Below are 25009 nucleotides of genomic sequence, written 5' to 3'. Positions count from 1 at the left end.
AGTACCATGACCAAATCAAAGAATAAATCACAGAGAGGGAGAACAATAAAGAGCTTTGTTTAATTGCCTTGCTCTATATATCCCACTATCAGGACCCTTAACTCTAGCTCCTCAACCCATCAATCTTCCTCAACTCCCCTTTCTCCCTGGCACCCTTGCCTAAACGCCTCGCAACAACCCTATTCTCTCCAGGCTCATCATGCCGGAAAAGTCTCAGAAGCAAGTCGGCTGGATCTGGCCCAAGGACCCACGCCCTGGCAACCCCTCCCACTGGCCTCGTCGCTGGCGCTGGGTCGACATCCTGACCGGCCGTGGGCCTGACATGTATGTCGGCACGATCGGTAAGCCACCCAGGACCAAGGAGAAGCAGCCCTCCAAGACCAATTGGGCCCGGTGGGACGAGGAGTTGGATTCCAAAAACACGCCGTTCGTGTGGGCGCGCTGCCATGGCCAACGTTACGATTTCCGCCAGCGCAAGTATGTCGTGCCGGATAGCGGGTCATGGAGCATGGTGCAGTATTGCGACGGACAGCAGGAGACGGATAAGCGGAGACTGTTGCACAGAAAAAAGGTACACTTTGTGCCGCGGAGTTATTTGGATGTGTCGGGGAAGGAGGTTGATTTGAATTCATGGCATGACGAGGCTCATGGGGCGCATAGAGATAGAGAAGATAAGTATTAAATCGAATCTAGTTGAAAGCAAAATGTTGTTCATTGGATATTGCAATAAGAGGTTTCTCACTTCTTGCAGTGGGGATTAGAGTCGTATTTCCTGGTCTCAAATACAGGCTGAATGGAAGGCATCAAATGTATATGTGCGAGGCACTCCCGGGGGAAGATGAGTAGATTGTGCTTGGCGGATGACTGGCAGTTGAGCTGCATTGTTCGTCAATTTGCCGCATTTTACACATATAGTGTTCTTGACATCTGCGTAGGAAGAGAGCATGTCCTGGTCATGAGAGGTTAGCTTCATGCGCTCCAATTGCATGGTTGATAATTGCGGCAGCGCCATACCAGCAAGAATGCAAGATCCCATTTCCGCGGCCGCGCATTCAGACACTTCAGCACCGTAGCCTCGAATTTCGTGGGCGTCTTTCCCGACGGCAATCCGCTAGTAACCTCCCACGCATCCACGCCACTCACGCCAGACTCTTTAATACCCTCCAGGCGGAAGACCATTCCAGCCTTGACAAGCGCAATCGCCAGCGACTGCGGTTCGGGTCTGCGGACAACCCGCACACCTGGCACATTCCGTTGATTGAAACGCTCGACAACAGCCTGCCATTCGCTATCAGAAGACTGCGCCTTCGTGCGCTCCGCATCTTCCTCTTCTTGCAAACGCGTCTCCTCTTTCGCTTTCTGCGCCTGGACCATCGTCTCAAAAAGCACGTCATAGTCTCGCTCCCATTTACCTGTCGGTTGGAGGGGCTGGCCCTTAGACTCTTGGATACGGGCCTCTACGCGTTCCCAGACTGGTTTCATCTCGGGGCCGCGCCACAGATTCTGGAATTGCTCGATCTCGGTCAACCGAGAGCGCGCCGTTCGGTCCAAGTCGCCACGGAGCTGGCCGGGGGAGTCGTTAGCTAGATTGATGGGGTTATGGTTGTGGTTTGACGACATGGGCCCCAGTGGTTCCAAAAGGCCGTCAGGCACTAATTGGCGCAGCTCATGGATCTACCACAGTCAGTCTATACGGACAGAAAGAGCAGTTTCAGGAGAAGAGAAAGGGGTGGGGGCCCGGCGAGAAGTCATTGGCGTTGGTTTGGGTCGCCTACCTTACGTTCCAATTCTTGGAGCTTTGCGAGCGATGACACCAGCTGGAGCTCGGACTCCCAGTTGACGGATGAGACATTGGAGTTAGACTGCTGAGTTGTATTTTGCGCGGCAGTTGCTTGACCGTTAACTTGTGACCCTGTAGCGACGGCCGCGTTATCAGTCGCAGGCAAGCTCGTGGGGACTGTCGCCATGGCTGTGGAAGTCAATAAGCGAAAGAGGTGCGGACAGGCCTACAGGCGAGAACCGGGATATGTATGCCTGTCTTGAAATCCTAAAGGTGCTGCGACACAGAGACTATTGAACTAACGGGAACTGTGATCAAGCCAGACAGCGAATCAGCGATGTGGATGCACGATGTGCCTGGCCAGGTGGGACTATTTCAAGGTTTCCTGATGGCCGAGTCGCTTGTTTTCCACACTGAGGTTTGGCTGCTTGAAGAATGAAACGATGTTGATGATCAATGAATGATGGATGAGATAGGAAAGATCACAGGGCGGTCAATGTCTTGCTATTATGCCTGCCTTCTGCTTTGAGAGAGGCTGAAAGGGTGTTGCGGGAGATAAAAAGCAGCCACATTGATTATGAGGTTGAAGCCACTGTGGCTCAGATCTATCTTGATTACCTAAGCACAACCAGGTGGTGGCCTGGGACTTTTCTAGCCAAATAACAGGCAGGATATGATATTTTGAATAACAACTTTCATCATAGATAAAAAAAATATCAATGACATGCAGCTTTTTCCTGGTAAAGGTGACAGAGATGCCAACGGTAAATGCTAGTGGATCTGTACAAGACTACGAATAGGAATCAGGTTAACTAGGCTGTTCTTTAATTTTACTTCTTTCTGGCAAGCTACCTATCTTCTTCAATGACAAATGTGTCTTCAAGATTCTTCTCAATTGGTTATTGAAGGGCTCTCTCATATCTATTCTCTGATACAAATTTCATCACAGGATCAATTCTTGTCCCTCTGAGCAGCATAGGAATCAAAACAAAGATAGAAAATAATCTCTACCGACTGTACAAGGACTTCCAGCAGACATCATCATGCCTACCAGCAAAAAAGTCGCAGAGGTGAACCCAAAGGATAGTCCATCCACGAAAGGGCAAAAATTGAAAGTGTTTACTGACAAAGGAGGCCCGAAAACCAAGACGGAAGGGACACCTACGAAAAGGCGGAAAACAAAAGAATCAGTCCTCACAGCACAGGGACTTCCATGCCAGAAGTGTGTCAAGCACATGATCAAAGAGCCTGAGCATATCTGCTTCCGCCAAACAGGGCACATCTCGTGTCGGTATTGCCTTGACACCCATCAAAAGTGTGAACGGGTATGAAAGCAAGAGAAGCCATAAGCTGCGAATATTATTGTAAGCTGACATAGCATAGATTCACAAGGACCTGGAATATGAAGCCAAATTTGCCATTGAAAGCCAGGCCGAGGAGCGGAAACATCTGCTCATGGTTTTCAAGAACACCTTGAACAAGAGGCTGAGGGAGGACAAGGAGGCGACAGACCAAGTTCAAGAACTAGTGGATGCGCAATTGAGCCAGAACTTGCAGCAATCCTTAGTCGTCAAGAATACAACCGATAAGGAGACGCAGACATTGACATGGGAGTCACTTCGAGCTCAGATATTGGAGGAATGCCCTCAGTTCGAGTGAGAAAATACTCATTCGGATCAGCTGATTCCATCAAATCTTCACATATAGTAAATACAGTTTTTTTCTCATTTTTGAGGCACGCTTACTGTATTTCGTGATTATAATGGCCGAAATACGTATATTCAAGTATAACTATATTCTTTAAATAGACGACAAACTTGTCCGTTAATTTCACGTCATGCTCTAAGTGATACATGATATGATATAGCTTGTAGCCAAGAAAAAAAACAGACAGATTCATTGACGCTCTAGATATATTGATTCGGCATGTTGATCTTCAGAAGTATCATCGAACTTCCAAAGCCTTTTCAGGGAGGAGTGGTGGTTGGAGTTTCCCTTTTAAGGGACACTTGTTCCAAAGGAGGAAAGCGACCTGAATAGAGAGAAGATTTTCCGATCCATCCCGAGCATCTGACCCGAAAGCAGAAGGTGCAACCACTTTCCTTTTTCCCGTTCTCCAGCTACTCGGCAAACTCCCGGTTCCAGCGGCTGACTTGCCTGATTCAGCATTGGCTACTGTGGAACCAGTTTTCTCCGCCACACACACATATCTAATGGGCGCTCTCCAGATTCCCCAGATCCCATTTCAAACTCCGCCGTGGATCCATCAGGATAGAGGATGATTGGTTCATGGACGCCGTCATTGTCGGCAATGATGCGACCCGGCTCCATTGCAGCCAGCATGGTGGCAGACCCCATGCGACCTGACCCCAGATCACATATAAGAAGTCGCGGCTCCCGAAGCTGGAGATAATTGGTTCTACAGAGAAGACTGGTTGCTCAATCTAAAGCCAGTAATCTTCCAACTTCCTCATTATGCGATCTTGGTATGGAAGAGGCAAGTCCCTCCAGGTGGCTGTCACGGCATGCTGTCTGGTGGCATTCATCCTGTTCGGATATGATCAGGGCGTATTCAGCGGCATTGTTGGTAACGAAGATTGGATGAAGCAATTTGGATACCCTGATGATTCTGAAGAGGGGATCATTGTCAGTTGCTACAATCTAGGATGTCTCTTGGGTTGCCTGAGTATGTATAACTCATTGTTCATTTACACGCTGGTCTTGGAAAACTCCGTCTAATATACGAACAGTCAATTTCTTCATTGGAGAGTATCTTGGGCGCCGCAGAACTATCTGGTTTGCCATGGGTGTTGTAATTGTGGGCGCGGTGCTGCAGACAACGGCCTTCACTGTGCCACACTTGATCATTGGAAGGTTGGTCACTGGCGCAGGCACAGGTTTGAAGACCTCGACGGTCCCAATGTAAGTTCTGGCTGATGGAAAAGCTGATGGAGAAGAATATAAAATACTGATCATGATGTGCAAAAGGTATCAAGCGGAAATGTGCGAAGGGAAAACTCGAGGCCGTCTTATCTCTTCTGAGGTACTTTTCACTGCTGTCGGCATTGTTGTGGCATACTGGTTCGACTTTGGAATGTCCTTTGTAGGCGGCCCGATCGCCTGGCGTCTTCCAATTGCCATGCAGATTGTGTTCGCAATCTTTGTTATTGTGCTAGTCTTTGGTCTACCCGAGTCACCACGTTGGCTTATGAACCATGGTCAAGAAAAAGAGGCCATGGAGGTCTTGTGTGCTGTATATGACCGAGAAGAGCATGATGAATTTATTGTGAATGAGCGCCAAGCGATCATGTCCGCCATTGAGCTGGAAGACTCTGCCAATAAGCAGTCCTTCTGGAAAATCTTTCGCAATGACGAAGTGAAGACCGGCCAGCGAGTCCTTCTGGCCTGGGGCATGCAGCTTATGAACCAAGTTGGCGGTATCAATCTGGTGGTTTATTACGTCCCAAGTAAGTGCTGCTATCTTCAATAAATTCGTGACCGGCCGATTAACCTCGCCTTTCCAGCTGTCCTGAGACAAAATGTTGGCATGACTTATCAACTGTCGCAAATCCTAGGCGGGTGCATTCAAATAATGTTCATGCTAGGATCCTTGCTGCCGGCATTCAAGTTGGACCAGATGGGCCGTCGCCGTACCATGATGATTGGTTCCTTCGGCCTAGGCGTCTGCATGTTGATGGTTGCAGCATTGCTGTCTCAAGTCAACGAACCACATGGCAAATCATATGCCTCTGCGTCGGTTTCCTTTTTCTTCCTTTATATGTTGATACACGGCATGTCTATCAACTCGGTACCTTGGGTGTACGTGCCTGAAATTCTTCCCCTGGAAGCCCGGACCAAGGGAACAGCCATCGGTGTCAGCTCAAACTGGCTGTGGAACTTCACTGTGGTGATGATCACACCCGTGATTATCAATCGTATTCAGTGGAAAGCCTACTTGATTTTCATGATCACCAACTTTATTTTCATCCCCGTTGTCTACTTCTTTTATCCCGAGACCAGCAATCTACGCCTCGAAGACATCGACTTAATTTTCTCTCGGGGTGGTAATCCCGTGCAACAGGCGCGACTCATGGCTGCAGAGTTGAAAGCCCATGGTCACATTAAGTCCGAGCAAATGAGTGATGCGAAGGAGGACAATATTGTGAAGATAGAACATGTCTGAATGGCAAGAGAATATTTGTGGCTAACTAGCTATGTTCTTGCTCAAATATTTGAATATTTCAAATGGTTATATATATCTACGTGGCCTAAGTTTACCCTTGATGTACAAGATATACGGCATATTCGGCATATACACAATAAGAACCTTTGTGCAGTTTAAGAAGGCAGGTCATCTAGGTTCTTTGCTAAAACAGATATTCATATTCAAAAATCCATGCGCTCTCTTGAAAAAGTCTTTCACCTGCATTGCACTTGAGACAGAGATTGGCTTTGTACGACAGCCTAGCAAATCACACAACCTTGTAGTCAATTGGCTTGCGCAGCCTTGGGAGGATACATCTTCCCGTCCTTCTCCACCTTGGGATCACAAGCACAGCGCTCATCTTCTGGGACAGAGTCCATGACAGAAGGGATGTGGGCACCACAGCCCCACCAGGTGACCTTGCCTGCAGATGATCAGCTTCATTTTGTTCCTGACGCATGTAGCTATTTTGGACTTACTGCAACTAGAGCACTTGGCTTTCATGCACATGATGGGCAGTATCGTGAAATAAGGATTTTCTTGTTTAGCTTTTATGAAATGGCAAAACCTCGGAACGTAGATATAGTGAGCGTCAGGATTTTTGTGATTTGGCAAGAATAGTGGATGGCAAGCGGGAAGTGTCTCTTTATACACGTCCTTGGCGGGGCCTTAGTCATAGCCGGAAGACTGGAAGACGCCGACAATGAAGCCCGAAAGCCCGAGCTGATATCGGCATTCAATTCTTTCAGTATTAAAAACTAGACCAGGTGCAACTAAATGTACAAGAAATAATTAAATCCCTTCAGACATGTCTCAACGAAAATTCCTGTAGAAATCAGTGTTAGTATTTAGGTGAGCGTGATTGATGTGATTGGTGGCCTTCCGAGAAGAATCTCAAGCGAGTTTGCATTGGTGGGGTCCAGTGTAGGGTGGATAACGAAACTTGCCCCCCGGCCTTTGCACTGCAATGCAACGGTGTTTTGACCGACTTGGGGGATAAAGTGGTACACATTCACAGCTTAAATCACTGCCGAAGATGGTCGTCATCGCTGTCGCTGGTGGTACAGGCGGCGTGGGAAAGACTCTTGTAGAGAGACTGGCCCAGGAACCTGGATTCGAAGTTCTTGTGCTATCACGGAATGTTCGTGGCTGTCATAAGTATCCGGCTCTGATGTAGATGATGCTAATGTCCTTCTAGAAGCAGGAAGAAAGAAATGGAGTGGAAAGAGTGCTTATCGACTACAATGATCTGCTGTCTATGACACGCACATTGGAACACCACAATGTCCACACTGTCATATCTGCAATTAGTATTATTTCCGATGAGACTAGTCTCGCTCAACTGAACTTAATCGAGGCTGCTGAGATGTCAAGTATGACACAGCGATTTATTCCGAGCGAGTATTCGTTTATCCAGACACCTGAGTAGGTCTCTGTGGAGCTTGCCTTACAATAGCTACTAATACCAATATTTTCGCAGATTACTCCATATTGATCCTAGTATTCAGTACTGGCTGGATGCGGCCGACCGACTAAAAAGGTCTTCACTGCAATACACTAGGGTAATCCCGGGCTTTTTCATGGACTACTGGGGAATGCCACATATTCAGACCAACCTCCATCCTTACACCTTTGGCATCAACATAGCAAGCGGTGTAGCTGCTATTCCTGGGGATGGAAATGATGTTATTTGCATGACATATACATATGACCTAGCGACCTACATGGTTAAAATGCTCAACCTCAATGAATGGCCGGAGTTCAGCGTGTTCGTGGGCGATGAAGTTACATACAACGAGCTCCTTTCCATGGCGGAGAGCATAACCGGTCGGTAACCACCAGAATCTCTTCATTTGGACGCATCGCTTTGCTGATAAAAATGCGAAATAGGATACAAATTCCGGGTAACTTATGACAGTGTCGATCAAATCAATGTTGGAAATTCTACCGTGCCACCTATGCCCGATGATGTGGGCTCTCCTGATGAGTTGAAGGAGGTTACGGCTTTGGTGAGTCGGCTTACTGTCGCTGGTGCGTTTCGACTACCGAAAGACAATCGCCTGAGTGATTACTTTTCCGAGGTGCAACCCATCAAGATCAGGGAGTTCTTAGAGAAATGTTGGAAGAAAGACAAGGATTAAATGCAAATATGAATTTAAAGCCAATCTGCGGGATAACTAGTACTGTTACTTAATGATAGGTCCAAAATCACTCATTGAAATTAGCCACTGGAGTTATTAAGATTTTGGCAAAATAGTCTCAATATTTGACCAACACACAAACAGTCATTGCTAAAAGCCCAGTGATTCAATCGGAAGGCTGCTGCGATGTCTAGCCCCATTGACTAGCATAGAAGTCCACCGTGAGATACGCCCACGCAAACGTCGCGGCCTGGAATCAGGTTTGAGCACCAGGGGTTGATGTCCGGATTCCAGCAGAGAAGTTGCTTCATTGTGAAGGTATTTTCATTTCGAGTTATGATATCCCAACAGGTGTCTCCACTTTGAATGGTATAGTAAAGGTCGCCTGATTTATACCCCTCGTTAGGAATCTCACAATAATAGAGTGAAAATTGACTCACAAGCAGGAGAAATTTGTGCCTTATCTTCCTGAATTGCGGTCCTTCCTTGGACAACCTCATTTTTGGTAGGCGCCGAAAGAGTTAACGAAGTGAGACCCAAGGTGATAAGCAAAACTCGAGCGCATGAGGAGGCCATGACCACTATAATCATGAAAAGGGGATTGAGTTGGGCTGGAGAGGATAAAGGCTGAGGTGAACGAGTGACTTAAATTCAAGAACTGTTGATGCCGAGGATTGAGCAATAAATGTTTCCCCTAAAACGTGGGATGCAAGTATTTATATTTTATGGAGCCCTTCGGGTATCCAGGAAATTAACTCAAAGGGACCATGCAATGGCCCGATAATTGAAAACAAACTCAGAATTTTTTGTATAACCGTTACAGAATGACGCTGAGACAATGGCTGCCGCTTCGTGGTTAGTATTCAGGTATAACAGCAAGCGGTTACATTTACATTTTGTTACTATTGCTGTAACCCTATGGCATCGCCAGATGAATCAGCATCTCTGTGAGGACTTAAGATGTAATCGCATGAAGAAATTATTTAAACAGATCTCAATTATGTAGGTACTACCACTATCGAGATCTGCCGCTGTCCCTTATATCTGATGCAGTTCGCCACTAGATATGCTATTGCATTTTCTGAAAAACAAAAGTGGCACATTGCCGAAGATACTGTTACCTTCTACAGGGGGACCTTGCTTTCAGTGCATTGCACTGGTATGACCATCGTCCAGAATACAACAATTATTGTGGGGTAAGTTCGGGCTCAGACCATGATAATTTTCCAGACTGTGTAACAAAGCCAGTCTGGATTAAAATAAACAGAAGAGCTTCAGAGCTATATCGTCCCTGAATACTATTGGATCTGAACTGGTCTGTAGCTTTTGCATAATCTGCAAAGGGATTACTGTGCAGAGTAACATCTAGGGTTATGGGGTGGTACGTGGTTACTTTAACTAAAAATAGGAATATAGACTATAGATAGCTCTTTATAATAGTTAAGCAATGTTGTTTTTGAGGTGATTAAAGCTTCAATTTCCGACACAACTAACGATCAGTAAAAGTCAAATGCGGTTTAACTTCCGTCATTTCACATAGCTTAGCTGACAAGCTGATCTAGCCGGTACCACCTTGATCACGCAATCGATGAACATTCAAGAGGACTATCATCACACTTCAATTTTTTTATGGTCACGTCTGTCTCAAGTCTGATCGTTGTCAGCTCTTGTTGCGCGCAAACACGGCGATTTCAATAACCGGCGATCGATTCCGTACCCAAATACCTACCTTCAGCCGTGTTGTGCACCCACGATATAGCTTTCTGACATAGCTTATTATCAAATAAAACCCATGTCTATTCTGGGCCGATTTGGCCTACTTGTACACGGATTTTCAATTGATTGGTATAAAATCTTATATTTCCGGGATTATACGAGATCGCTACCATGCTCCAAACCTAGGAGGAGAATTCCACTCGTGGCTAAACACCTGAAATTGTGATGAGTCGTCATGAGAAGAAGTTGTTTCGAAAATTAGAGTCAAATTCAAGCGAAAGAGAAAATATTGCCTAGTGTTGAGATTGAAAAATTTTCGGACATATGGCGTCTTAGATGTATTTTGCTAGTATATTCTTGTGCCTCGTTCATTATTTGAATTGAGTCAGTGTTGATATCAAAATAAATGTCGGCATATTATGAACCAGGCGAGAAATATACGTCAAGAGTGAATCTATTTTAATGGTCCCATTTCCTTTAAAACCCAAGTTGGTGCGAACTTGATATCGTCGAAAGGGTTACTCATGACTTCAAAGGTCCATGGGCAGCTGACTGAGGAATTTTGCCTCGGGCTTCATCAAGTATGTCGGAATAAAACAGAGAGACGACACATCTGTATTCGGCTAGTGAGCCCTGAGCTCAGGCGCGAGATGGTGACTGGAGATCTATGGTATCTCATTTCCGTAAGTAGGCGATAGATGAATAGCAACGTTCCATTTACACCGAGAATCCAGGATATATTGATCTCCTGACGTAAAAAAGCAGCGATAGCAGTCCATGTGCCACCATTCCAGGATAAGAAATTTCTGAAAATATGAATAGGCATACGCTGACCTACGCATATGTCCCCATCTTCGCATCTGGACAGCTGAGTGAAAGTGTCATATCAATTTTATTCTAAATATCATGGCGCCTTGAATTGTATCAGTTTCCACGTCTTCATGACCACTATGCAAACTCTTGAAGCTGTCTACCTGGGACAAATGCAGAGTTGTTGATGTATTTGAGTGTATCGAGGGCAGACATGAGGGTCAATGTGCCTCGGCAGCTGACGAGTGACTGCCAAGCGAATTGAAATTCTGAAAGGCATGAGAGACGAGAAAGATATAAAAGGCGACTCATACAGAGGAGTGCGAAAATCGGATGCGCTGAAATCTTAGATATATTAGATTCGGAAGGCGATAACTAAACAAAGATTTGATACAGTTCGATGGAAACGACATAAGTTGGACTACATTGTAGGATGGTGACATTGATTTTTCGGCAAATTTCGAGAAGAGTGTGACAGCTGTAGCACCGCTTTCAATAATACATACCTTCTGGTTGCTAGATCCAAGATCTCCAGACCAAAATACCGGATGAACAATATGCTCTGCAAACCGATCTTGCTCAAGAATTTCTGCTTGGAACTGCTGATCATAGAATTCGGAACGGAGAATGAGAAGTCGGGCTGATAAAAAGTTGCTGTTCTCGCCAGCTTGTACATTTAGCAACCAGACTACTGTGGACGATCATTCAAGACCTAGCAAATGATATTTGAAGGATTTATGCTTCTTGAAATCGCATCGTAAATATGGTCGGCTCAAGGTTGGATTATCTTAACGCCAGGGATGTCAAGAAAAGCCAAGCGTAGAAAGAGCCGGGTGAGACCGAATACCAGGGTACCTTGAATGGTTCCAAGCACCACCTAAACTTTGGCAAGCGTCAAAAATCGGATATCGAATAGTTAAAAACTCATATTGGAGGCTAGATACCGAGATACAGTAGCTGGCAATCATCATGTCGCATTGATTTTTCATCGTGAAAAATTTGGGTTGGACGTGTAGGACAGGGTGTCCTGCAGCCATATTACGCCTTCCAGTATCCTCTGCTTCATAATCCCTCAACTTTGAGCCTTTGAGCTTAACTGTGCGCATCGGCCGAAGGATTTCCAGAAGCCAACTCAAGCCAAACAGCGAAGGCAAAGATAAGCCACCTTTTAAATGCATAGCTTTCGTCCTTTGGAGGATGACAGGTTATTTACGAAGCTATTAATTCACCGATGCGCGGACAAAAGCAAATGGTTGACAATACAAAGTCCTTATTAGATTCTACACAATTCATCCTTTCGACCTATTAAAGCCAATATCCATCGCTGTAAGCCCAGCACTATCGCAACTATCGCAAAACGACAGAAAACAACGGTTAGTAAAGGTGCGGTTGTGTCTTACATTTCAAGTTCCGCGACAATGCGATCGTGATCCAGAACGGTGACTGCCGAAATCAACGTGCCAACTATCAGCATCACATTTTCTCGCAAGTTCTCTTCCTGGGAAATCGGACAAAAATCCACCCGCGGGACAAATTTGGTGGCCTTTGCGAGTAATGGTGTCCACATTTCGTTGACCCCAACAAATAAAGAGCAGCGCAGAAACTCTATTCGCGCTTTCAAAGGATCGATATAAGGTATCACCATAGAAATACACATCATACTAGATTTTTACCAAAAATTGACTATCAAGTCCAGAAGCGACTTGGCTGCAAGAAAGCCTTTCAAATGCTATAACTTTCACCAATACGGGATACAGTATTTTCCCGAAAAAAACTCAGAATTTCTATAAGGCTTTGATTCAAACTGTTTCCTGAGGAAGTTCAGCTTGCGATTTCTCCTTGACAGAACATTGGTTAATCATAGCCATAGAATTCACATCTGGTCCATCATGAGCCTCAAAGCTTGCAAAGTCAATCGTTTGTTGGAAGTTCGATCTGGACGTTGCGGAGTCGCATGGTTTTGCAATGGTGCAGTGGCCCAAAATAGGCTGGTTTGAATTGGCTGATGCCCTCCGTTTCCAACGGAAAATATCGCGTATTTTGACATATAGTGGGCGTATAGCAGGTGCAGCAGCACAAAAGTGCGCCACGGCAGTTTCCGCGCTTGTCCAATAGATAACGCCCGCATTAAGATACGTTGGATCATTCACTGCTTCAACATATTTCAAGCTTGGGATCCGAGCAGATGCAATGCCAATGACCCTTTGGATTTATTAGTATTTTTGCCAACGGGCGAAAAGCAAGGATTCTCACAAGATTCCACATCCAAAAAGTACGTATAAAACGGCCTTCTGTGACTTTGACGCACGCAAAGTTCGAAGAAGAGGTAAAGGCAAGATGAAAATGGCAATTTCCGTCGCAATATTAGTCCCGGCGCTAGCATATGCAATCCCCGAAATGCTTAGACACTGTGCGTTGCTTCGATTGAAAGCCCAGACAGCGTATACTGGGATACACTGAAATATAGCCATGGGGACTAAAATGGCCATAGAAAGTACCACAAAAGTCATTGTACCAATCACACATACTCGGAAGTTCTGTATGTCGGGAAATATTCGAAGGTACAAGAAAAGAATGGATATTTTGATAAAGCCAATTTCCAGAAGCCAAAATATTTGGGATAAGTAATCTGAATTGAAATCAATGTAAGTGAAAGTTCACAATGTAGCTTCATAAAGGAAGGCTCACACCATAATTCCATGTGCTGTGCTTGAGAGATGGAAGAAAACGTTATGTCGTATAGGTGATAGCCCATACCATCGCTCGCACCTTGAACTCAATCGCGTTAGCCGAATTACTCCAATTCTTGGAATAAGTTCCCTCACAAAGACAGATGAAAGTGGTGAGAGGTATGAGAAGCACCTGATCTGGAGTCAGCTTATGTATCTGAGGCAACTTCAAGTTGTTTTGAGCCTAGAGCAACATACTCCAGCAACAACATGGCTCCAGTCATCCCACCAAAATCGATGGACCGTACAGGCTCTTGCAACAATGCGACATGCGACAAGACCAAAACCTGCGACCCCACTTCCAATTATTGCAGCTTTAATAGCTTCGTGATGGTTATCATGAGGCCGGTCGCATACCCTCGCCCATATGCGGGTTGCGTCTGTATAGTCTTAGTTCTGAGTAATCTGGAGTAAGAGTGGATGAGTCGTAACGGACCAAGAGCCTCTTGAATATTGCAGTTGGTAACAACACAGGACGATATGTCGTCATTAACTACTTTGTTAGAGCATCGGCACCTGAGGTCAGAGGAAGCACAGTCTCCACGTGCAAGGCTCTCGGAAGTGCATTTTGCCTGAAGCCATCAAAATGAGATCAAAGACAAGCCGGAGTTGAATCTGAACAAACTCACAACGCACAATGGTGCAACATTGTCCGACTGAGCTTCGACAATCTTAGGCACAAGAAAGATGCAGACGCATAACCACAGGCACGATATGGATAGTTCAAGGCGCCTCATACTGGAAGAAAATGACTGGAGAGGGCATTTCACCTCATTTTCATGGCAAGTGAAGACTGGAATGAAACTGACAGAGGCTTCCGAGTAAAATTAATGCCCCCGGGGATGTCAACGCCTATATTTGCATGAAGGCTCCGACCGTTCGGTAAGCCATGACCGTGGCTTGATTTATGCAGCACAGTGAACTGCCCAAGGGTTCTTGAGGTACGATCCAAGGTAGTTATACTGAGAACGGAACCGTGAAGCTTGAGACGGAATTTTCATTCCAACTAATTCGTTGTCATTCAATCTTCAAGTTAAATGGACGACGTAATGGCAAACCTTATTTAGCCCGAACCGATCGCAATGCCGATGCCAAGAAGAGTCACCACGAGGGCCCTTCGAGGTCGGTGGGCCCTTCTGAGCTTTTTCTCGGAATCAATTTTGAACTTCAATTAGATCTTTTGCCAAGGATGATCGGGGCCACTGAACCCGATCATCTAGGCAGCATCGCTGACTCGTGTGGAAGATCGGGCAAATTGACGATCCGTCGGCGTGGGAAAACGGATATCACACCATCCCGAGTCTTATCTGAGCCGAGGTCGGGATCAACGTGATAATCGGGAAGGACAGCTTAAAGAAAACAAACTATTTAAGGCCTGACACCAATATTCACATGCTATTTCAGTGGGTGACAATATTTTCTAGACAATTAGTCCTTCTACTTTTCATTTTCTAGGCTCCAAACCTTCCATCATGTCTGTCAATGTCCCTGAGACCATGAAAGCTCTTGTCGGCAATCGATCAACTATTGCTCGTCTTGCAAACTATGTCTGTGGAAATCCATCTGGAGACGGAGTACAAATCAAATTTGTTCAAGTTCCTGAGCTATCAGAAACCGAAATCCTTGTTCGAATCCAATGCGTTGCCCTCAATCCAACTGACTTCAAACATATCGACATTCTCTCCCCCAAAGGCGCTATTATTGGGTGCGACTATTCGGGAACTGTTGTTAAAATTGGATCCAAAGCACCTGGAAACTGGACAGTTGGTGACCGAGTGGCTGGTTTCATCCATGGTGGTCTATACGTCGATCGTGGCTCATTTGCGGAGTACCTCAAGATTCCTGGCGATCTGGCCTGGAGTATCCCATCCTCCGTAACGAACGAGGAGGCAACTACATTTGGAGTTTCGGCTGTCACGGCAATGCTCGCTTTGAACTGCAGGCTGGGAGTTCCTTGGGTTGACGGACACGAAAGTCTGGATGAAGGCAGATCAAAGACTCCGATTCTGATATACTCTGGCTCCACATGTGCCGGCCTCTACTCCATTCAACTTGCAAAACTCGCAGGCCTGAAAGTAGTGACAACCGCTTCACCGCGATCGCATGATCTAGTCAAAGAGTATGGTGCTGATGATGTCTTCGACTATCGGTCATCTAGCGCCGTGGAAGATATCATTCGAGCATATCCAAATATCGACAGAGCGTTGGACTGCTATTCAGAAGGCAGCTCAACGGAATTTTGCGCTGAGGTGGTTCGCAAGAACAGGGGGTGGGTGGTGACACTTCTGGACAACGCCAAAGCAGATCTTGATGGAGTAAGAGTGGAATTCTTGCTTGGGTATTCAGTCTTCAATGCAGAATTCCAGTGGTTGCCTCCTTTTGGACCCAAATTTCCGAAGATACCATCCGACAATGCTGCTCTGCGTCGATTTTATGCTTCATTGCCCCAGCTTTCTAGCAAGCTAAAGGCTCCACCCATCAAGAAAATCGATGGCGGATTAGAAAACCTGAGCACAGGGCTCGATATGCTTCGTCAAGGGAAGGTGTCGGGTACTAAACTTGTTTTGTGTTTATCTTGAAATGTTGAGGATTCAGAAATTTTCCTTCGGCCTGGGTTCAATGGCGTTAATGATCTTCAGCGAAGCTACCTAATCAATACTATTTATTTATTTGGTATCCTCATTTACGTATTTTCTGAGATCAAATCTTGTAAACCTACAAAGTCCCGTATACATAATACGTATGTAATTATGGGTGGTCTTTCTGGCGTCAGCTTTTTCATGATTTCGTTGATGTGTTCGATTAACTAGAACACGTACGAGAGAGTCAAAGGTACGAGGCTGAGGGCTTAAGAGTACAGACACTTATACCTCTTTTAAAATTCACTTTTCACCATGTTTTATTATCTGTTGAATGTGTGAGAATGAGGGCATTGATATCAAGGTAGTGGACTAAATTTAGATCAAAATATTCTTATTACATGACAAAAGGAATCAGTTCTGGCTTCTCTACATGCAACAGCGGATGCGAGAAACACTCTATGAGAGGGAGAGAGGTGTCTTGAATAAACCTTCTTTCAAGACAAATCAACCATACAGGAAGAGATACAAAGTCATGTTCTAATAGTGCTATTGGCTGTGTTGTCCAGGTCGTGTCGACTTCAGATCTAATTGGCATTTGATAACATATTTCGCTCATGAACTCCATATCGTCATCTATAACAAGAACTAATAGCTTAAAGGTAAGTTGAATTAGATACACTATTGCCACACAAAGCTCATGTCGCTACAAGGACCGCGACAGCCCACGGTTCCATTTTAAGCGTGTATGTTCCGTTTCTGCTATGCATCTTCGTTGTGGTGGGTGTGATTGTTATATTGAATGGCTGGTTTCCTTCATGTTGAGGACCAGCAAGCATCTCCACTTTGCCCTCCTTGGTGCCGGGAACGCTGACGATAACACTCTGCTCATCTTGTCCGTAATTTGCTAGCTTCAAATAATAAGTCGAACCTGTTTTTGAGGCCACCCAATAAAGTGGACCAAAGTCTGTCGATGAATTCACAGGAAGAACTGTATCACCTTTATTGGATGCGAACATCTTTTGTATAAAATATGATGTCGAAGGCGTTATTGAACCAGGACTTGAGTCAAATCCATAAAGAGTTGGCTGGTGAAGTCCGTAGCATTAGCTCTCCTAGATTTCTTGATTCATGATAATTAATTCAAATCCGGGATCCTTACCGACCAGGAAATGAATCCAAAATGTTCCAACATTGGAGCATATGCTGCCATTTGAACAATGTCGCTATTCCGCTCCATGCCCATCATGTAAACTGCTTCGCTGCAGCTGCCTTTTATGTATGACCAGTAAGTACCTTTTGCATCCGATGTATTTCGACATCCGTATTCCCCGATCATGACCGATTGGTTTCGAGGTTGGTTGTCAAATTGGTTGAACAAGGCAACGAAGTCATCGGGTTGTCGGTACAAGTGCAGATCAATAATGACACCTTCAGGGAGGGGCGACGGTAAGCAATTGAGGTCTCCATTCGATGCAACCAGTGTTATATCCGGGTATTTGTCATGAATAGCTTTGTAGATCTGATTGAAGCGATCAGGGTAGGTTTCACAACCACCAGTAAGGTCGTCTTCGTTTCCGATCTCGACGTAGTCGATTTTCCAGGGTTGCTTGCGACCATTTTGTTCACGCAACTTTCCAAAATGAGTTTTCGAATCTCCAAGAAGATACTCCAACTCGTCCATGATGTCATCCACGTAAGGTACTAAATCAGGGCCTGAGACAATACCGCCATATGATTTTCCCGCCCAAACAGCTAGAAGGGGTGTCATTTTCATATCCTGACACCACCAAAGATATTCATCCAAGCCGAGGGCATCGGTATTGGGGTAAAACCAGTCACTTTCTCTACCAGGGCGACTGGTCAGGGAACCAATCGTTGTATTCCATTTCCAACGACTGTCGATTTCGAGTCCTTCAATATTGTTACCACCAGGAAAACGAAGGAACGAAAAGTTGGCACTCTCGAGTAGGCCTGCAACATCCTCGCGTAGTCCATTCTCTCGACCACGATAAGTGGGAGGGAATAGCTCAATGTAGCCAAAATTCAACGACCCCCCGGCAACTTGAGAGCCATCAAAAGTCAGATGCCACTCATTTTCCCCATCAGGCGATGTAGTGGAGTTGAATGTTGTTTTGAACTGAGTGAATTTGGATGCTGTACTTTCCACGGTCAGGTTGTGATCACTGTACACAGTACCGCTATGTGAGCCAACCAACTGGATGTTGATAATTCCTAAATAGTTTCCTTTCATCCAGAAGGATGTGTTGTAGGTAACATTCATGACAGGAACTCCGTTATATCCAGTATTTGCAAATCCGACGTAGCCCGTCGGGTTTGCTGATACATTGATTTTGAGCGAAGACTGTATAGCATCACTGACAGGTTCAGTCGAATCTTGGGAAATCTCGACATCGCCTACGGGGGCATATGCTGTTAATCCAAGACTTGTTCCCTGAAATCCATTGTTCTGGAGCAACTGCCCATGGATACCCCCGTCGCCTTGGAGTGTAATTTTCAGTCCTCTTTTCAGGCTTTTCTGCTATGTCAGAATTTATCACTTACCTGAATGATCCATTTCCTTTGGAAAATTTGAGTAAGTTCAAGAAAAGTCTTTTGCGGCTTGGGTGGGTGGCTCTTACCTCGAACATTATTCCATAAAGCAATGGGCTGGATTTATTTCCTCCATTGCTCGAGACATTGAGTCTCACTGGTGTAGGAGTATCATTCAATGCATCCACAACACCTGGCACTGTGTTTACACTGGCGATCAGACCCAAAAGTTGATAGAAGACTTTTCGCTTCATAGTTCTCCACGATGGTGCGCCTGTAAGTCATCAACCTGATGGATGAAAGTCTTTCGGGGGTCGAGGGATTTAAAGGCCATGCCACGGTCATTCTGTCAAAATTTTCAGACGCGTGATTCGCTGATAGTTCAAAAAATTAGATTTACCGTTACCTCTCCACAAGAATGCATCATGGATCCTGAGTCTTATCACAGACAAACCGCGTTACTTTGAAACATGCGCGACACTAATTCAAGTCTATGGCAGATCATTCTAGTTCAAATTTTTGAATCAGATAAATCAAATTATTCTTACAGTATTTAATTTTACTTTTTTCCGTCCTATTTGATGCTCTTCGGGGTTGTGGGCGTGATGTTCTTCACTACCTGCGGCCATCGAATTTCGGCAGTCATGACGTCGAATATTGGCTCCAAGAGGAGCGGTTGCCCTGACGCACCCCATACAACCTAAAAGCCCCAGTACCTCTTAAAATGATAAGTTCCTAGATATTGAAGCATGTGAGAAGTTTTTTTTGGTCCCTTATTTTTGATCCCTTATTTTCGCTGTTTAGGTGATTCTAGTGCTTCGCTACGTACATACAACCGACCGGCGAAAGTTACAAGATGTCCATGCCACTATGAAAAAGCCAATTCTGAATTAAAAGCAGCGGGCAAAAAAAATTGACTTGGTTCTCGAAAATTCATGTGAGATCCAGATCGTCCAAATGCATACCGATATTTCAGATAAAAATCGTGGAAATCTCCCCCAACGTGAAGTCAAATTCGGCATGCCTTCTCCGCGTAAGCTGATAAGGCCGAAAGCGGATGATCAAGATCTTTTTGGATACCAGAAATAACACTTTTATTGCTATCAATTTGATTATTGATAATTCCATTTTTTGTGATGAATGTGGTCGCCTTGTAGTCGATTAGATGTATCGCGCCCGATGATCGACGGAGATCCCGAAGCTGTTCGGGCGCACACTCCTTACAGTGAGAGACTGTGTGGGAAACTTCCAGTATATAAATAATGAAGGTTATGCCACCTTTACACACAGAAATTAGGATCGAAAGCAAGAACAGAACTCTTGGCCTGACAACTTATCCTACTGTGGCTGTCAGCTTCAAATTATGTCTCAGGTTTGGCTCATTACTGGCACTTCTTCGGGCCTCGGCTCTGAGCTTGTCAAGGAAGTGATTGCTCGAGGTGACAAGGTGATCGCAACCGCCCGCAATATCGATTGGATCGCCCACTTCAAAGAAATCGGTGCTTTGACCATGCAACTTGATGTTACTGCTTCCCAAATCGAACTTGACCAGAAAGCCAAAGAGGCGATCTCACTCTACGGGAGAGTTGATGTTCTTATCAACAACGCTGGTTATACCCAATTTGGAACAGTTGAGGAGACCAAGTAAGCAATACTCAGGGATGCCGACCATTCTCTAGACCTAATTTGAGATATCGAACCATTAGCCACGATGAGTGGTTCACACAGTTCAACACAAATGTCTTCGGTACTTTGAACACAACCCGATCCTTCCTTCCTCATATGCGAGGAAACAAGTCAGGTCAAATTATTTTTGTCGGCTCAATGGTCGCTTGGGATGGCCTTCCAGCCCTTGGTGCTTATTGTGCATCGAAGGCCGCACTCCATTGTATGTGAAGATTCCTTCTTACTCATTTTTATTCACCAAATTTCCTTCAATTGTGGTCATCCAGCTAATGTACTATAGATGCTGTCGAATCTCTATCTAAGGAGCTTGCCTCGACAGTAATAAAGACACTACTTATAGAGCCCGGCTCATTTCGTACGGAGCTCTTAAATCCACAGAACCGCAAGAATGTGCCCACTAAAATCGAGGACTATCGAGTTTTGTGTGAGACAGTGAAAAGTCAATTTGCAAGCCTCCATCACAATCAACCTGGTGATCCTACCAAGGGTTCCCACCGTATCATTGATATTGTCAAAGGCGAGAATGACGCAGCTGGAAAGGTATGGCCGACCTCGCTGGCCCTAGGGTCCGATGCTATTGGGACCATTCACAAAACATGCGAGGATATGCTTTGTGAGCTAGGCGCATGGGAAACTTTTTCTGCCTCAACAGATATCTAAATGGCGCTGTACACAGTGCCTTTCGGGCCCTAGAGCATGAATATCTTTAGTCTCAAAAGGAGGTTTGTTCTGCGGGTGACCATAGTGGTGACCCGACGCCTTAGTGATAGCCAATTTAGGAACATTAGTGGTAGATTTGGCCGATGAAAAGCTCTATATGTTCTTTCACAAAAAAAGACTTCAGTTAATCTCCTAATTTTCTTGCATTAATATCTTTTCGCCGTCAACTTTATTCTCGATCATGCTTCATAGCATACGATAATGTCACGTGATAAGTAATCTTCCTATTGGCTTGGACTTTTAAAACCGAGTCGTCGAAAACGTATTTTCAAGTTATAACCATTGTAGCCTCTGGCAAACCTCGACAGACGAGGTTACGTTCATGGCTCAGTCAAGTACCTCACACTCCGGCGGAGGTGGCCGGCTCCTGAATACATTTATCAACCGGTCAGTTTGTTCCTTCACGACGTTATCCTCCCCATATGGACACCAAATGATTGTGAATATCACTTTTCATTCAGGCCAGTGAATGAGCATGGATCAGGATGGTCAACTCTGTGGGATTCAGGGGAAAGCGATCTATGGGACCGAGGTGAAGCATCTCCTGCATTAGCCGATATTCTTGGCCAAGAGCAGGAGCTGTTCCACCCTATTACTGAAGATGGTCGGAGAAAAAAAGCGCTTATTCCAGTGAATCATTCAACTAAATACCCTTGAGAAATACTTTCAACTAATCATTGGTACCCCAGGGATGTGGCCGCGGCTATGATGTAGTGATGTTTGCTTTGCATGGATTTGACGCTTATGGCTTGGAGATATCGGACACGGCTGTCAAAGAAGCAGAAGCCTACGCTGATATCGAGCTGAAAGCCCCCTCTCCATACAATTTCTCAAGTTGGCAACCTGAAAGTCATTCACCTGGTTCGGTTGCATTCTTTAGAGGAGACTTCTTCTCTTCTAATTGGGATTTCAAAGGAGGAGTCGATGAGACGACTAAATTTGATGTGGTGTATGATTACACTGTGAGTATCCAGTTTCATCATGCAAATTATTTGGGATTCTCTAAACTAGTTTTTTAGTTTCTTTGTGCACTGCATCCTGAGCAACGACTGAAATGGGCAGCCAGCATGTCACGAATCCTCAAGCCGGGAGGCCTTCTAGTCTGTCTTGAATTTCCATTATACAAAGACCCGAAACTTCCAGGGCCACCTTGGGGTGTAAAAGGGGCTCACTGGGACTTATTGTCACGGGGCCGAAGTGGCATTATCACAGGAGAAGTTGGAGATGACGGCAAAGAAAAGAATTTCTCGGAGGAAGAGAAAGGTGAATTTCACAGAGCGCTATATGTCAAACCTGCGCGGTCGTACGAAGTAGCGAAAGGAACAGATATGCTCAGCGTGTATGTGCGCAAATAGATCAAGTATCTTAAAACGCCATATTTATTTCTTTTGGTCCGCTAGCTCAGTCATCTCGTCCTTCACTTTAGTATCGTCATGTCCCGCTTCAAGGTCCGCGGGTTTGACAGGCGATGTTTCCTGCACTGCTGCCACAACATTCTCAAAGCGCCGACCGCGCTTTTCTGGCCCAAATGCGGTGGTGACCACTATTCCAGTGGCAATGATTGCCGTCGCAATACCCATCACAGGCCCATAAGCAGATGCGCGGGCACCTGATGGCGCAGTCACCAAAGTGGATTCGGCAATTGCATTAACAATCTGTGCTGATGGGGAACTGATCATATTTCCGACTTGGTAGGTAATTCCTGGGAATGAGGAACGGAATGCAGGGGGCGACAGCTCATTTAGGTGAATCGGAATCACACCCCACGCTCCCTGGACGAAAAATTGCATGAAGAAACCAGTTGCACTCAGCGATGGCTCACCCGTTGGAAGGATCCATGCTGGAATAAGAATTCCAGAGATCAAAGCAGAGACTATGATTGCGCGTCGACGGCCAAAAAATTGCGAAAGATATCCAATGATTGTTCCGCCAACACATGCCCCTGTTTTCATGATGATAGATGCTCTTGAGGCACCTGCATTGTCGAGCTCTTTCTGTGTAAGCATAAATGTGGTATAGGAGTCTTGAGACGTATGCGAATAATAATTGAACTAGAAGCATAGATGAGATCCTGAAGGGCGAAGTCCGAACTTTGGAAACAAATACTGCTTACCCACGTCATGAGAACAACACAATAAATACACATGCGCCACTCCTTTCCTAGCATGACTTGAGTTTCTTTCCAAAACTCACTCGCACTCATGTTTCTTTTCCCTAATTTCTTAGCCTCCAGAAACTGTTTTGATTCGGGGAAGAAGATACGAATAATCCCAACACCGATGGATAAACCGGCTATTCAAGAATGATTATTAGCATGGCCGACAACTTCTAGGGCAGAGCATGACTTACCTGCAGCCCAGAATACTGTCTTCCAGCTATCCGTGCCACCACCGACTCCAAGGTTAGCACAAGCTGCAAGCACATATCCCAGCGAATACCCTTGTTGAAGTATTCCTGACATGAGTCCTCTGGCGTTGACACTAGACACCAGAATATCAGCCTTGTTCTCAAAGCAAGTGTAAATATAAGCTTACGGGCAATGTTCCAGAGCCATCGCAATCGCATTTCCGTAGACACCTCCCATGAATAGACCAAAAAGACTGCGCACGGCCAAGAATTGTTGAAATGTATGGCTGTAAATGGTTGCGACTTGCAAGATACCAAGGATTATCATGTTTAGCACCATGGGCCACTTGCGACCATATTTATCTCCTGCCAGCCCAAAGAAGGCAGCACCCACGCTACGAAGGAGCAAAGTCAGAGTGATGGCAGTGGAAATGTCCGTCTTGGATCTGCCGTAATAGTCCGACAGCTTCTTGGTCTGGATAGATAATGCATGGAAGTCAAAAGCATCCGCAGTCCAAGCCGCAAGGCCGACAACGAAAAAAAGCCAATCTCGAGCCGAAAGCTCGGCCATGAGACTGATTGGATTGCGAAATGGTTCTGGAGATTGCCACTCTGCTCGAGTTTCACCGTACTCGTTGACAATCTCTACACGTTGTTTCCATATGAACAAGTCCTTAAAAGCTTGACGCCCCTGAGATATCAGTCCCTTTGGGATGGGGTCTGCATGGTCGTTGGTGGCCATGGTCTCAATTGACCAGAGACCAGTTTCTAAATAAGACGAAGAAAAAATAGAGATAAGATAGACCAGATAACCACTGAGGTTCGATATGTCACATCTCCTTCTCGGTCGAACATCCCGCTGGCATTGTAGTACTTATACTCGCCTCGTGCTTATCCACCCCCGCACGTTTCTCCCGCATATTCCTCGTGGTCGATGAAAGCGTGCCGCCAACCTTTGCGATTTCGCCAGAATTCACGCGGGGACATACCACTCCGCTGACAAGCCAAGATGGTGCCAAGCATCTCGGCCATCCGTGCCCCTCCAATGCCAGGATGCGATACGATGGATATCCCGCATCCCAAGCAATGCGAGCCGGCTTAGCGTGGGGAGTGTCCTACCCCGGGATCCTTTCGGCCTTGGTTCCCTGAGAGAGCAGACGTCCGGTGATGCGGCACCGGGATGTCGGTGTTGCGAGACCAATGGTGGGAAAGTCCAGGCACCCCATCAACCGGGGAGGACATGTACAAGCAGGGAAATAGTTCCAATCAAGATTTTTGGGATGATTTCAAATTCATTTGGAGTAAGGTGGCTGTGGTGATCTCTAGTAGGCAGTAAGAAGAGACTGGGAATGGTCTGGACGGAGAAAGACCGAGAGCCCTGACAAACTTTGTCAAGCTGAGTAGAGATGCAGAGCGCGGAGCATTCAGGAATAATCAGCTGGAATCGCCTATCCAGTCCAAGTGTTCAACCTTTGGTTTTAATTTTGTCATGCTCAATTCAACACCATAGAGGAACAACTTTGGCAGGTCATTGCATTGAACCAAACCGCAGTGCCTGAGGCGGGAACTAAGATGACTAACGCTGTTGAAGGGCCATCGTAGGAATCATGTCAAAGCCATGTTGAAGGGATGACCAAAAGTTATAATTTCAATCAATTACTCTTGTGGTATAAATCAGGTGTGAACTCATTCCGATCTATAAACGGGCAAATTGAGACGCAACGCGCACCATCGTCATACCCAAA

The 25009-nt window shown here is 45.6% G+C and overlaps 12 protein-coding genes across 12 annotated transcripts; 8 read left to right on the top strand and 4 right to left on the bottom strand.

The window, feature by feature from the left end:
• Positions 1 to 199: 199 nt before the first annotated feature.
• Positions 200 to 682, top strand: N7462_008567 (uncharacterized protein; the record flags this gene model as incomplete). The annotated part of the gene is made up of 1 exon (XM_057080282.1): positions 200 to 682. The coding sequence occupies one exon, from the start codon at positions 200 to 202 to the stop codon at positions 680 to 682; it is 483 nt and encodes a 160-aa protein (XP_056930610.1).
• A 96-nt stretch (positions 683 to 778) lies between these two features.
• On the bottom strand, positions 779 to 1967 carry N7462_008566 (RNA polymerase II mediator complex subunit MED27 domain-containing protein; the record flags this gene model as incomplete). Its single annotated transcript, XM_057080281.1, has 3 exons — positions 779 to 949; positions 1015 to 1674; positions 1776 to 1967. The coding sequence occupies 3 exons, from the start codon at positions 1965 to 1967 to the stop codon at positions 779 to 781; spliced, it is 1023 nt and encodes a 340-aa protein (XP_056930609.1).
• An 856-nt stretch (positions 1968 to 2823) lies between these two features.
• N7462_008565 (uncharacterized protein) lies at positions 2824 to 3439 on the top strand (the record flags this gene model as incomplete). The annotated part of the gene is made up of 2 exons (XM_057080280.1): positions 2824 to 3105; positions 3164 to 3439. The coding sequence occupies 2 exons, from the start codon at positions 2824 to 2826 to the stop codon at positions 3437 to 3439; spliced, it is 558 nt and encodes a 185-aa protein (XP_056930608.1).
• An 816-nt stretch (positions 3440 to 4255) lies between these two features.
• On the top strand, positions 4256 to 5963 carry N7462_008564 (putative MFS sugar transporter; the record flags this gene model as incomplete). Its single annotated transcript, XM_057080279.1, has 4 exons — positions 4256 to 4466; positions 4531 to 4702; positions 4769 to 5247; positions 5305 to 5963. 4 exons carry the CDS (start codon positions 4256 to 4258, stop codon positions 5961 to 5963), a joined length of 1521 nt encoding a protein of 506 aa, XP_056930607.1.
• Positions 5964 to 6268: 305 nt separating this feature from the next.
• On the bottom strand, positions 6269 to 6494 carry N7462_008563 (uncharacterized protein; the record flags this gene model as incomplete). The annotated part of the gene is made up of 2 exons (XM_057080278.1): positions 6269 to 6408; positions 6464 to 6494. 2 exons carry the CDS (start codon positions 6492 to 6494, stop codon positions 6269 to 6271), a joined length of 171 nt encoding a protein of 56 aa, XP_056930606.1.
• A 526-nt stretch (positions 6495 to 7020) lies between these two features.
• On the top strand, positions 7021 to 8125 carry N7462_008562 (uncharacterized protein; the record flags this gene model as incomplete). The annotated part of the gene is made up of 4 exons (XM_057080277.1): positions 7021 to 7125; positions 7183 to 7409; positions 7465 to 7811; positions 7875 to 8125. The coding sequence occupies 4 exons, from the start codon at positions 7021 to 7023 to the stop codon at positions 8123 to 8125; spliced, it is 930 nt and encodes a 309-aa protein (XP_056930605.1).
• A 6727-nt stretch (positions 8126 to 14852) lies between these two features.
• N7462_008561 (zinc-binding alcohol dehydrogenase family protein) lies at positions 14853 to 15959 on the top strand (the record flags this gene model as incomplete). Its single annotated transcript, XM_057080276.1, has 1 exon — positions 14853 to 15959. One exon carries the CDS (start codon positions 14853 to 14855, stop codon positions 15957 to 15959), a length of 1107 nt encoding a protein of 368 aa, XP_056930604.1.
• A 698-nt stretch (positions 15960 to 16657) lies between these two features.
• On the bottom strand, positions 16658 to 18766 carry N7462_008560 (alpha-L-arabinofuranosidase A; the record flags this gene model as incomplete). The annotated part of the gene is made up of 4 exons (XM_057080275.1): positions 16658 to 17047; positions 17122 to 18461; positions 18525 to 18540; positions 18602 to 18766. The coding sequence occupies 4 exons, from the start codon at positions 18764 to 18766 to the stop codon at positions 16658 to 16660; spliced, it is 1911 nt and encodes a 636-aa protein (XP_056930603.1).
• A 1109-nt stretch (positions 18767 to 19875) lies between these two features.
• On the top strand, positions 19876 to 20160 carry N7462_008559 (short-chain oxidoreductase; the record flags this gene model as incomplete). Its single annotated transcript, XM_057080274.1, has 1 exon — positions 19876 to 20160. The coding sequence occupies one exon, from the start codon at positions 19876 to 19878 to the stop codon at positions 20158 to 20160; it is 285 nt and encodes a 94-aa protein (XP_056930602.1).
• A 176-nt stretch (positions 20161 to 20336) lies between these two features.
• On the top strand, positions 20337 to 20858 carry N7462_008558 (uncharacterized protein; the record flags this gene model as incomplete). The annotated part of the gene is made up of 2 exons (XM_057080273.1): positions 20337 to 20400; positions 20479 to 20858. 2 exons carry the CDS (start codon positions 20337 to 20339, stop codon positions 20856 to 20858), a joined length of 444 nt encoding a protein of 147 aa, XP_056930601.1.
• Positions 20859 to 21240: 382 nt separating this feature from the next.
• On the top strand, positions 21241 to 22273 carry N7462_008557 (uncharacterized protein; the record flags this gene model as incomplete). Its single annotated transcript, XM_057080272.1, has 4 exons — positions 21241 to 21305; positions 21380 to 21548; positions 21608 to 21880; positions 21938 to 22273. 4 exons carry the CDS (start codon positions 21241 to 21243, stop codon positions 22271 to 22273), a joined length of 843 nt encoding a protein of 280 aa, XP_056930600.1.
• Positions 22274 to 22297: 24 nt separating this feature from the next.
• N7462_008556 (carboxylic acid transport protein) lies at positions 22298 to 24006 on the bottom strand (the record flags this gene model as incomplete). The annotated part of the gene is made up of 4 exons (XM_057080271.1): positions 22298 to 22969; positions 23032 to 23210; positions 23268 to 23398; positions 23453 to 24006. The coding sequence occupies 4 exons, from the start codon at positions 24004 to 24006 to the stop codon at positions 22298 to 22300; spliced, it is 1536 nt and encodes a 511-aa protein (XP_056930599.1).
• Between the last annotated feature and the right edge of the window lie 1003 nt (positions 24007 to 25009).

The sequence above is a fragment of the Penicillium macrosclerotiorum genome (assembly GCF_028827735.1).
Source record: "Penicillium macrosclerotiorum strain IBT 26536 chromosome Unknown utg000008l_segment0_segment0, whole genome shotgun sequence".
NCBI lineage: Eukaryota > Fungi > Ascomycota > Eurotiomycetes > Eurotiales > Aspergillaceae > Penicillium > Penicillium macrosclerotiorum.
The sequence above is the reverse complement of the archived record's forward strand: the minus strand, read 5'-3'. Positions and strand labels throughout refer to the sequence as shown.